This window comes from Parasteatoda tepidariorum, chromosome 8 (genome assembly GCF_982258835.1).
Source record: "Parasteatoda tepidariorum strain Cologne lab strain chromosome 8, Ptep-v5.0, whole genome shotgun sequence".
NCBI classification, from domain to species: domain Eukaryota; kingdom Metazoa; phylum Arthropoda; class Arachnida; order Araneae; family Theridiidae; genus Parasteatoda; species Parasteatoda tepidariorum.
The window spans coordinates 87,024,043-87,037,767 of record NC_141762.1 but is presented as its reverse complement, the minus strand read 5'-3'; the positions used below and the strand labels follow the sequence as shown (position 1 = coordinate 87,037,767).

At 30.3% G+C, this 13,725-nt stretch overlaps 1 protein-coding gene across 2 annotated transcripts in view; it reads left to right on the top strand.

Annotated features, from left to right (window-relative positions):
* The window catches only part of LOC107442458 (venom phosphodiesterase 2), a 53,119-nt gene that overhangs the window by 26,720 nt on the left and 12,674 nt on the right, over window positions 1-13,725 (top strand). For both annotated transcript variants that reach the window (XM_043052194.3, XM_087169262.1), the window contains exons 10-12: window positions 841-994; window positions 4,993-5,068; window positions 6,192-6,279. In XM_043052194.3, coding sequence (XP_042908128.3) covers window positions 841-994; window positions 4,993-5,068; window positions 6,192-6,279 — 318 coding nt within the window. The remainder of the gene's footprint in view (window positions 1-840; window positions 995-4,992; window positions 5,069-6,191; window positions 6,280-13,725) is intronic.

Here is a 13,725-nt window from a genome sequence, read left to right as displayed (position 1 = left end):
TCTGTCCATTCATTTAACAGTAAAGTTTATGGTAAAAAACATTTTTTTTAACTTTTGTGCTTTTGAAACCGTTTTCAATTATTAAACCATGAATACAAAACTATACGGTTTTTTAACCATTTACAACTAGCTTAGTTTCAAAACCATAAAAAATAAAATTTAAATGGATATTGGAGCTAGGTTTTTCTCCAGATAATGAGCATTGGAGTGTACAGCACACACATTGGGAAGATCAGGACATTGGAAACTCTTGAGTTAAAGGTTGAGTTTGAGTTCCTTTAACTCTATGAGTTAAAGGAAGGAAAAAAAATATTGTAGTGTCAGCCCTGGGACTCGAACTCCTGTTCTGTCGGTCATGAAAGTGACAGATTAGCCCTCTCGGCTATAATAGGTAAGCAGCTGCAAGGAACTTAAGTGGCTTCATTAGGTGGGCTTAGTTGATGAGATAAAATTCTGGTTGTTTAACTGTATTGGTCGAAAGAGTTAAAAAACGGTTTTTCTCACAGTTAATAGTTTGAATACTATCTTATTTATGGTTATTGGACTATTTTGGTTGAATATGGTAAAATAACAATTAGATAAATTAATATTTAACCATTTTTTCCGAGAAATTTTTCAACAGTGTATAAGTGACCAAGAAAATAAATAAATATCTGTCCTACCAGTCACTATTAACTTTCTAATTCTGTTGATTTAAGTAGAAAAGGTTTCTTTTTTATATCCGTCAAATAGAATTATTAAAAAATACTATTGTGCTAGTAGGATAAAATGTTAACAGTCACAGTGAGCATATTCATATTTAAAAAAATGAGCAAATTTTGTGTTCCATCATTTTTCTAGACACGGTGGATGAAATTATATCTCAGTTACAGTGCCAAGATAGCCACTTGAGAGTTTATCGAAAAGAAGAGTTGCCGGTTAGAATGCACTACGTAGATAATGAACGAATTGAACCAATCATCGTGGACATTGACCAACGATATCAATTAGTAAAGTAAGAACATGATTTATATCATTCTAACTTTTTTTAAAGTGTTCTAAGGCATCCTAACAAAATTACTTGAACACAAAATAAATAAACTAAAAAAATAATAAAATGAAACTATAATATAAACTGAGTATTATAATTCTCGTAATGCCATAATCCTTGTTTTGTTTTATCTGTGCCTGTTAGGTGATAAAAAATATTGAATATGATAAAACTGAATCTGTAAAACTTTTTAAACCATGTTTCATATTAGCCTCATACACTAGTAATTCACATTAGCAAATTCTGTATCTATATTAAAATTATTCATCATTTCACATTAGTCGTAATTACTGCCCAGAAGCAATAATTTACATTGATTCATATTAGCTTGATGCATTATTTCACATTAGTCTCAAAAGTTGCTTCGATTAACTCCACTTTCACATTAATCGCAAACACTATTTCATAAAATTCTGTTACACTATAAGCATAATAGCAAACACAGTCTCATATTAACCCCATATATTACTTCACAATAATCACAAACATTGCTTCTAACTCCATTAATTATTTCATATTATTAGAAAACACTGTTTTATATAAATCTCATACACTAGTAGCATAGTAGCAAACACAGTTTCTTATTAACCCCATACATCATTTCTCAATAATCACAAACTCAGTTTCATATTAACCCCATACATTATTTCACAATAATCGCAAACATCGCTTCTATTAACTCCATACATTATTTCTCATTAATCGCAAGCATTGTTTTATATTAATCTCATACACTAGTAGCACACACAGTTTCATATGTTTCCCATACATTATTACACTTTAATCGCAAGCACTTTTTTATATTAATTTCTTACACTAGCAGCAAACACGGTTTCATGTTAGCCCCATACATCATTTCACACTAATCGCAAACACTGCTTCTATTAACCCCATACATTATTTCACAATAATCGCAAACACTGCTTCTATTAACCCCATAAATTATTTCGAATTTTTCTGAATACAGTTCAGCTTTATTTGATAAGTTGAACTTATAAAAATATGCTTTTCTTAACATGATAACATTAAGTTAATCGGAAGGGTAACGCATAATAACAAAAAATATTGTAATTATCTTAGCATTTTTATTTGCGGTGGTATGTGTCTATCAGTTTCGTGCATGATTGCGTATCGTTTAATAAATATTCATTTACTGATTACACTGGAGAAATTTTTTGTTGTATTTATGTAAGATCTTACATAATTCGGGAAAAAAATTTCAAATCTAAATCTAGTTTTGCCCCTAAAATTACAGATTTTGTTTAAAAATGGCATTTCTATTCTATATTTTGTTGAAATGCTTAAGTTAAAAACGTTACAAATAACAGGGGATCGCGTAAATGTTGCAACAAACTTAAAGGGGAGTTAAAGCACATCATTAGGCTTAAAATTGCATAAGAACCCATACCTGAAACATTGGCAACATTTATGTGAACCTCTGTTATATACAATACTTGTACGCCTGTTTTTTTTTTTTTTTTTTTTTTTTTTTTTTTTTTTTTTTTTTGGATTATAAAAAAAATAGACTAAAAATGTCATTTAAAGAAACTGTAGCTTGGTGAACGAAATCGATTGAAGATTTGATATCAACGATACGAAAGTATCCAAGATATATTAAAAAAAATCTCATGCAGCAAAAAAAAAAAAAAAAAATTCCAGAGTTGTCTATTATTATTTTTTTTTTTCATTTTATCTCGTACGCAGAACGATTTAACTGAGCGGGCTTAATTAATCATTTCTTCAAAAAAAAAAATTTATTAAGTATATTTAACAGTTTAAAGAAGGATTATATTATCATTTGAAGAGAGTTTTCGGTATGATTGAACAATTGATATGATTGAAGATTTTGTCGGATGTATATGAAAAAAGCAGTATTTTTGTTGATACAGTTGCTACGAGTATAGTCTTAAAACTATTCCAGTTCATTATAAACTTTGAGAAAAAGAGAAATCAGTTTTAGAACGCGTGGCATGCAGCTGTTAAATTTGCAATCATTTGCAGAAGTGGCAGCTGCTGTGTTAAATAAGAGCAATTGTTTAATAGCTTTACAATATTATATAATAAAAATGATACTAAGCTATCGTAAATTTGATGTAATAACTCCTTACTAAAATTTCTATCATCATTTCTAATCGAATTTTATTTATTATTTATTTTAAATTTCTAAGATAATAATTTAACACTTAATAAAAATTTGTACAATTTGTTTTAATAGTTATAAAACATTTTAAAGTATGCAATCCCGATTATAATCAGGATTATGATGTCTCGTATATTATGATTTCTTGGACATAAATTTGTAATTATAACAATGATTACTGCTGATCTTTATTCCTTGGTATTATGGTAGCAAATGTTTAGTTACGCTGTTTAAAAGCTCCAAACGTTTTTTAAGTAAATATTATTATAAAAGATAATCTTAACGGTTAGAAATACAGACATAAAATTATTGAGGATGGTATCAAAATCAAAAATTATTGAGGGTGCTCCGTGTTTTTTAATTTTGCTCGCTGGTCATTCCAGGACTCACTGGTCATTCCAGGAAAAATTAAAAAAAAAAGATTAAAATATAAAGATGTTGATGTCTGTTTCGATTTCGAAGAGGTCAAAATTATCAAGACACTTATGATTTCTATTCATTTCTATTCAGACTATTATGATTTCTATATATATTTATTCAGTTCACTATAACGAACCCCGTTATAGTGAACTGTCTGAGGACCTACCAGTAAGTTCACTATAAACGGTAGTTCACTACCTCCAGATACTCGTACTTTGAGAAAATTAATTTTAGGCATATTACAATGGCATTGTAGGAGCCGTGGTGGTACAGGGGACAGAACCAGGTTTGAATCCCAGGGATGACTGGTCGACAAGAATTCCGCACCCGGCTTGCACCAACCACAGTGCTGACGTAAGATATCCTCAACGATAGACTGATCATGGGTCAGAGTCCCCTTGTCACCAGACTAACCGTAGGAGGTTTTCGCGGTTTTCTTCTCCGCGTAACACAAATGCGAGTTAGTTCCATGAAAAAGTCCTCCATGAAGGCAAATTTCTCCTAATACTTTATCCAGGAGTTTACTTGTCTATTGTATTGTGTTCAAAATTACACGGCTACGGAGTTGAACATTAATAGGCGTAAATCAAAAAATTGGGTCGGCTGTTCAACGACGGTTAAGATATAAAATAGTATTATAGGAAATAGTAAAATTGGAAGTATGGAATTTGTTTATAAACTATTAACTGATTAAATAGATAAGAAATCAAATATTGAAAATGAAAATAATAAATTTCGATCTTTATCGGACGAAATTAGTGATTTTCGATTGATTACAAAGCAGAATTCACCAATATTCGTATCAGCAACGAGTAAAGAATTTTCCAGTCTGCATTTTCTGCAATTTTTTTTTAGATATAAATTACCGGATTCTTTTTCAACATACAGAGGCAGAGTCCAAAGAGCTATGTGCTGCTCCACAACTTGCTCGCCGTAGTTTAAAAATCGAAGAATATGCAAGAGTAGGATTTGACACAAAGTCGAGAAATCACGTCATTTGTAGGGCAACTCTTGCGAATTTAAACTTAGAGAAATGGAAAAAAAAATTATAATCTCGGAGAAAATAAAATTAAAGTACACTATAATAAAATAAAATGAGAGTAACTCGAAGCAAATGAGTGTTCACTATATCCGATAGGATGGTTCATTATAGCGGGATTAGACGTTTCTTTACTCTTTTAAAGAATAAATTATTCTATTGAATTGTTTTTTACCCATTTAAACACTTGATTCTCAGTGTATAACAAAGTTAAACTTGCATTGTGGAAAAACAATCAGGTTAAATAGCAATAAATTTCGATGATGTTTCCTTTTTATATGTTCACATAATTTAATAACTGCAGCAGGCTGATTTTTTTCTAAGTTGGTACATAAAGGTGTGTTATCAAAGTTTTCTTTCTAGCCAGGATGTTAAGCAAGGCGATTGGAAGTGTAATGGTGGTAACCATGGATACGATAACATTTCTCCAGATATGAAGGTAAGTATGTGTTCTCTAATACTATTGGACAGATATTCCAAGGAAAAAAAAACGGATGATTTAAAAAAACAAATGAAATATACGGTTTTCTACTTTTTTAGAAGCTATGAATTTATTCTCCCCATGTTTCAAAAATTAGTTACAGTATTTGTCAACAGATGGCGGTGGTGATATGTTTTTTGCAGCATGTCAGATCATTTCATCAAAAATATTTGAAGAAACATCATTTTGTTTTCAGACTGCACAACGTTGTTGTTGCAAATGGTGGCTATTTTGAAAACATTGTCTATAGTTTATTTTACAGTATACTGAGTTAACTGTTGACGAACTTAGTAACTAATTTTGAAAATGGGTAAGATTAATTTCCTTGCCCTTTTTTCCAATACATAACGCAGCAAGCCGTATGTTTCTATCACTTTCCGTTTTTCATTCATTCATTTTGAAATCTTCAATCAATGATTATTTTAGAATTCTTTTCAGATTAAAGTCATTGGCGATTACATTTTAAGAATCTCAAACATCAATTTACTTGTTTCTAAAGTGCAGTAAATATCCATTCTCATTTTATTTGTAAAATTAAATAGCGATAATGAAGAACATATTTAACATTTTCCCTCGTCACTACCCTTCTCTGACGGGTGAGATAGTGAGAAGATTCGTCGTTTTATTTAATTTTATAACCAGCGTTTAACTGCCGACACGATTCTGAGTTAATGACTATCAGTGTTCAATTCCATAGCTTTGTAATTTTGAACCCAATCCAGAAGATAAGGGAACTCCTAGATACAGTAGTAGGACAAACAAGCATTCATGTCAGACTTTTTGAGGGAACTAACCAGCATCTGCGTTACATGGAGAGGAAAACCATGGAAACCTTCCATGATTAGCCCGGCGACACTGGGATTCTAACCCATGATCCGTCTACCACAAAGGATATTTTAAGTCGGGACTTGGATCGGTTCACACCTGAAGCAGAATTCGTATCAACCAGTCACTACTGAGATTCGAACCGGGTCACCACATGTCGAGATGAACGCTCTGTCCCCTGATCTATTGTTTATAATTAATTATCAGTATTATTTTCATATAAATTTGTTTCATACATGTTTTCTGTTGCTTATAGGCCATTTTTTTCGCCTATGGACCATCATTTAAGAAAAATATAACCGCAAGACCTTTTCTAAATATAGAGTTATACGAATTGATGAGTGGTACGTTTTGGTAAATATTTCTTTCCCTTATTTTTTTCTTTTTTCTTTATTTTTGGTAAATATTTCTTTTTTCTATTTGCTTAAAAATAATGATACAAGATTCTCCTTTCTTGTTTAGAGAATAATTCTTATTTCTGTAATTAGGTATAATATTGTGCATTTTTATTGATTGCGCTTCATAAATTTGCACTTATTACTGTTTCAATTTGCTTTTAACAATTTTTTAACAATTTATTTTGCTTTTAACAATTTACCTAAGAATTGGTTGAAATTTCTACTCAATTGAAGCGTCATTGGTGGTAAAGATTGTTCAACGTCAGTCTCTAGAAACTGTTAGCAACATAAATTCGGTAGAATTAAACACCATATCATACGAGGGTTGCTATTTATATTTCTGGCCTTGGCAGCAGTAAGTGTTGCTAGGCGACCGCAGACGATTTTAATCGAAAGTTTGATATTTTTAAACATAAATTCAGCAGACGATTTACCATTATAGCTTCATTTGTGTTGTTGACAGTAAATTGAAAAGTTCTTCTCTTTCAAAAAATGGAATTGAATCGTGAATATTTTCGTGCCATTATTTTTCATAACTTTCGACGTGGATTGTCAAGACAAGAGTGCTTCGATGAACTTAATTCTTTATTCAGCGATAAGGCGTCATCCTACAGCACTGTAAAAAATTGGTACAACGAATTTAATCGTGGTCGATGTTCGATCCAGGACGAATCCCGTGCAGGTCGTCCAAAATCCGTTGTTGTGCCAGAAAAGATCGATGCTGTGCGTGAACTGATAAAGCAAGATCGTCATGTGACATACCGTGAGATAGAGGCGTCTTTGGACATTAGTATGACTAGCATCAATAAAATATTCAATGAACATTTGAGCGTAAAAAAAATTTGTTCGCGTTGGATCCCGCATAATCTGATAAACGCTCAAAAAAAGGCTCGTGTCGATTGGTGCAAGGAAATGTTGGAAAAATACTTTCAAAGTACATCAAAGGCTGTGTATAACATCTACACAGGTGACGAATATTGGATCTATGCATATGAGCCGGAAACAAAACAGCAATCAACTGTATGGGTCTTCCAAAACGAGGCAAAACCAACAAAAGTTGTTCGAGGAAGAAGCACATCGAAACAAATAACTGCCTGTTACTTCGGCATTAACAGTCATGTGGCAACAGTGGCGTTAGAGCAACGCAGGACGGTCAATTCTGAATGGTACAAGACCATTTGTTTGCCAGAAGTCATCGGAGAAATTCGAAAAAAGCAGAACAGGCGAATCATTCTTCATCATGACAATGCGAGCTCTCACGCATCGACTCAAACAAAGGCATTTCTGACGGAGCGAAAGATCGAACTGATGGGTCATCCGCCGTACAGCCCTGATTTGGCACCCAATAACTTCTTCTTATTCCCACACATCAAAAATAAATTACGTGGACAACGATTTTCGACCCCCGAAGAAGCTGTTGATGCATTCAAAACGCATGTTTTGGAGTTACCTCAATCGGACTGGAAAAAGTGCTTTGAAAGTTGGTTCAAACGCATGCAAAAGTGTATTGTTCATCATGGAGAATATTTTGAAAAACAATAAAACCAATTTCGATCCTACATATTTGTTTTTTCATTATTAGGCCAGAAATATAAATAGCAACCCTCGTATGACAGTGAAACGAAGAAAAAATCTCCGTAGTACATTTCGAGCTTTAAACACTTATCTTTATGCTATTATAATTTTAGATTCAACTCTGAAGATAAGGATAGTTAATAGTATACTGGAATCGTCATGTTTTCGTAAAGGCTTAGTATTCTCAAACCGAGAGTAAAACTGTAATTCTCGTTAAGTTAATTCTACGGCTAATGGAGTGAATTTTATACAATGACTTTTTTTCTTTAATTCAGAAAGAGTACAAGTATCTGATTAACGTAATAGGAATAATAATTGTTTCCATTCAAAATCCCTTTTTTTGTGCAAATTAGAATATTTTTGCTGTTATTGTTTCATTTTAACGCATTTAAATCTCTAAAACTAGTATATTATATTTGAAAAAAAGTATAAATTCTATTGAAAAAACAAGTTCTATTAAAGACTAAAAAATATTCAATATTTGGTATTACTAACCGGTATTCAAAGCTATACTGTTTAGCGTAGTACTCGAAAAGCATATTAAATAGGTACAAGCTTACATTTTTGAAATTCGGTTCACATCCTGTATCTTGACCTTCAATTCCTTCAAAATAATGTACAGTGTACAAAAAAAACTGATCTACCTTGGATAACTTTTGATCTAATGAACGGATTTTCACGGTGCTAGGACTCAATCTCAATGGTTCGGGGGAGTGACTTCAAATATGCTAATTAATAAGAGCTGACGATATTTTAAGTTACACAATCAGACACAAAAACGTACTTTTTCTGAATAAACATGCTTTTTTTTTACTACGAGAACTGTCTAAAGTTTGGACCCCTTTATAATAAACTTAATGTTTGCAACTTCGCTATATATAGAGAAATTTTCATGCGAATTCAAAAACTTGAACACAATTATAAAATTCGTTTATCCTCTGATAATTCAACGCTAAGAAATTATTTTTTATAATTATTTATCATATTTTATTATTTCATTTAATTACAGTAGAAAAAATTTTGAATAACGAAGTACACGCTTTTTTAAATAATTTTAAAGAGTGTACTTTTAAACAGCAAAGTACAAAATTTGAGCAAAATCGGTTGAATATAGTTCCTAAGAAATCAAATTTTAAATATACGACAGCTCAAAATACGACACATTTTAAATATACGACCATTTATTAAATTAAAAGTTATTCAGAATGGTTCGATTTTTTTGTGCACCGTAGAATACAAATAAAATCAATGATTATCTGAACTAAAAAAAAATATATTGCTTAAAGAAAAAATTTATTAACTAATTAGGTTATTTCCATTAGAACAGAAATTATTCTGTTTATGGATACTGTTGCTGCAGCTACTTTTACTTTAATACAAAAATGAATGAAACGTAAAGTAATTTTGTGCTTTCACGCGAGCAAAAAACAAACACAGCATGAAAAATTATTGCAGCATTTCATTAACGAGGAAATAGAAACATCTATTATTCCGTATTCAAGGAAATGTCAAGCTAAAAGGTCAAAGGCGTGAACAAACACTACTCAATGAAAGAGCAGATTTTTATAAGTGAGCTGTTTGTGCGACGATCATTATGGGCGAAATTTAGATAACGGACCCTTCGTAAATTATTTTATGATAAAAATGGACTTTTTAAAAATATTTTTTCTTAAATAATAACAGCACCAACACACAGCCCTGTACTTGATCCTTCCGGATCCAAATAATTAACAGATGTGGCCGGGCACCTTATTTGAAAGGTCTGAATCTATTGAAGTTTTGTTTTTACTTATAGTTAGTCTTAAGGGATAGAAAGTGATAGGCCTTTGTTATCAATATTTCTCATAGGTGGCACTTTGCGCAATGTCTTATATTAATTAGTTATTAACTTAAATTTGATTAAGCTTTCTTTCATATTGGAGGCCACTAGTCCATGATATATATAGATATAACATCATTTAAATCTTTTGATGTTATTTCTTTTCTGTAAATCCGTTTCTTTTATTTTACTATTCTAATCGAAAAACTTTCTCACACTTTTAAATTCACATTCTGTCCTTAAATCTATTTTTGGCACAAATATGCATTAATTAAAAGTAAAGACATTTTTCCCTTTACTCTTTGTGGTATCGCGCGACTTATTTAATAAACCAATTAATTACTAAGATTTCCCTTTTTCCCTAAAATATAATAAAATAGAGGGAAATACATTTGCTACTTTCCCTTGGATAAAAACTTAAGCACACAATTTTGGAGTGCGAATTTGAGCTCCACCATTAATAGAAAATGTTTTGAATATACCATGTGAAGTTAAATAAAATATTTTTGCCTTCCAACTGATATCTGTGTGGCTCAACAACACTCAACCACGACTATATATATATACACACAAATTAACATGAAAAACATGAATAAAATAAAAAACTAAATGGTAGAGGAACAAGAATGGTAAAAGCAAATAGTCCTTATCAAGACACATCTATTGCTATAAATGCGATATTTCTGAATAAAGAATAATTATCCTAAGATAAAAATTATTCTTTATATGTGTCGATATCGCAAAAAACCTTATGTTGTAAAAAATCATGAAATAAAAGAAAAATGTAAAAAGAAAACAAACTTACCGGCGTGAATTAAAACGCGGTTTAGGTTTAAAAGTACAATAATAAAACAGTTAATAAAAACCGCGAAGATGTAAAATATTGGAAGTTGTGCTTATAGCTTGAATCGAATAAAATAGAATTAAAAAAAATATATTTGATCGAAGAAGAAGAAAAATATTTTTTTAGGTAAAATATTAGTGCTGCCATCTATGAGAAACAATTAGTAAAAATGTAATAAAATTGAAATAATAATAAAAAAAGTTTAACGGATTGATTAAATTAGCAGACTAAAAAAAAAATCATTTATAGTGAAATTAAATTAAAAGTCAGTCTGTCAGGATAGAAAGCCGTTTATAGACTTATCCTTCATTCATAAATCCTTACATAATTTTACAGAATACACATATCCATCTTTCATAGGGTGACTTATTTAAAAATCAGAGCCTGCATACAGGAATAGAAAACCGTTTATAGGTTTTATCCTTCATTCATACAACCTTACATAATTTTAAAGTATACACGTATCACCTGCATTCATTTGGGGTGGTTCTTTACGAACCAGAGCCCATTCCACTTATACAAAAATAATAAATAAATAACTAAACTGTTTATTATACTGGACAATTAAAATTAAATTAATTTTAAGAGGCTACAAATATTAAAAAGTAACTAAAAAATATTTAACTAATCCAGTATAAAAGGTCATACATCCAAACTATTCCGTCCAGTGGCTTTAGGAATAGTTTATCATAGTTAGTTCCTACCTTGAAAAAATCAGAGCTTATTCTTAAAACAGAAAAATTAAATAAAAATTAAAAATTAATGTACCAAGTTTTTTAAGATATTTTTAAAATAGAATTTAAGAAATGAACTAGGAAAATGGCTATTAATTAAATCGTTTTTATATATATCAGTATCTAATAAAAACTCGTTATAGTTAGAATTATTCCTGTAAAATCTATGAATTTGATTGGCAATAATATTAGAAAAAACCTTATTGGCTAAGTTAGAGTTAAAATCTATGCATTTCTTAACTGGAAATTTAAAATCATTTCTTTTGTCAAAAAGTTTAAATGTAATATTTTTATCTGCATTAATATTAAGAGTCAAATCTAAAAAATTTGCTGAAGAATTACTATTATTTGTTTTATTAAGAATTAATTCATTTGGATAAATATGTTTTGCTAGAAAATTAATAACTAATAGATCATCAATGAATCTGAGAAAGAGAGAATCAATTGGAAGATTAACATGTGATTTTACAAATCTATATTCTTGTAGAAAAAGAAAAATATTGCAGATGTTAGTACTAAAATTATTTCCCATGAGAATACCATTAATTTGTTGAAAAAGGGGGTCATTGAAAATAATATAATTGTTGTTAAGGTTAATATGTACTAGAAAGTTCCAGTTATCTTCATTAATAATATCACTGAGATTAAACATGCTATGAATTTGAAGAAGGTCATCATGAATTTTATTAGTTGGAAGGGAAGTATAGAGGTTTTCGAAATCAAAACAGTGAATTGAATCTACATTTTTTAAAGTTTTTAGTGTATTTAAAACCTGAATGCTATTTTTAATATTCCAATTTAAATAGTTATTATTTTTGTTATAAACTTTTTTAAGAATGTTCTCAAAGTAAATACCGATTTTTTTCATGTTACTATTAACGCCACTTGCAACAAACCTGAATTTGGTTGGAGTCTTATGGAATTTTGGATTGGCAAAAAGAAAAGGAAAATTGTTAATATTATTTGGTTTAATTTTAAGTCTTTTATAGATAGCATTAATGTTATTAATAATAATATCACTGTTGGTGTTAAGTTTTTTGTAGGTAATATTGCTAAGAAGTTACTAGCTTTATCAGCAGTGGTAATACAATATATATATATATATATATATATATATATATATATATATATATATATATATATATATATATATATATATATATATGTATATATATATATATATATATATATATATATATATATATATATATATATATATATATATATATATATGTATATATATATATATATATATATATATATATATATATATATATATATATATATATATATTATCTGTTTTCAATTTTTGTGATTAACCTGGTGGTTGTTAAGTAGCTGATTGTTTTTAGTTTAATTTTTAAATGTTCAAATTAATCCATAATAAAAATAGATTCACTCATCTTTGATGGCTCGAAAATGTCGAAAAGGTATACAGTGCCCTCTAAAAAAAGCTAGAAAGTTTGATAACTTTTTAGCTAATGATCAAGTTTTCATGCACTCGTGATCTTCACCTTTATTATGCTAATCAATTTGTGCGGACGATCTCTTACGTTACAAAAAATCAGACATAAAAACGTACTTTCTCTATATAAATATGCCTTTTTCGATGGTATGATCCTCGAAATAAGTTGGAAGCAGTCTCAATCTGGAAAATATGGTCCCAATAGCTTTAGACAAAAGAGCGAATAAAAGTTTGATCCCTTTAATGTTTCTTTCACTTTTCTCTTACTTTCAAACTTTAATTTCTTAAGAACTGATCTACTGAATCCCTTCAAGTTATATAAATTACATTACAAATATGTTCAACTATTAGTAAATTTAAAAACAATAAATTATTATCTATTCTTTCGCGAAATTATCAAGATAGATCATGAACCACATTGCGACATAGATGTATTTTCAGGTAATCGTGGCCAGTTATCAGACGAAACATGGCAGCAGATTTCATTCTAGGCCACTGATTGAGAATCTGTTTAAGAGCCATGGTTTATTGGAATTACGATTTTTGAGTTCCTCGTAAAAAGAGGCCCTGAAGATGTTCTTTATGAGACTTTTGATATTGTAGAAAGGGAGTCTGGAATTAGATCTCTGTAGGACAGAGGCTCCCTTTTTTGCCAGTAGACCGGCCGCCCGTTTCCCTGGATTCCACAGTGGGCCGGAATCCACTGGAGATCCACTATCTTGTTATTACTGGCAAACTATTTGAGGAGATTTGAGCAATTATCGATGGTTAAAGTTCGAGAGTGGCTGGGAGCATTAATTGCTTGCCTTTGAGTCAGATAATATTACAACTTTTGAGAAGGAGTCTAGACGCGGCCGAAGTTGTGACTGGGCCTGATAATTGACCGCAATCTCGCCATCGAAAGCTGATCTATAAATGCCCCATCCAAATATCGCCTGCGCATGTTAATTTGCAT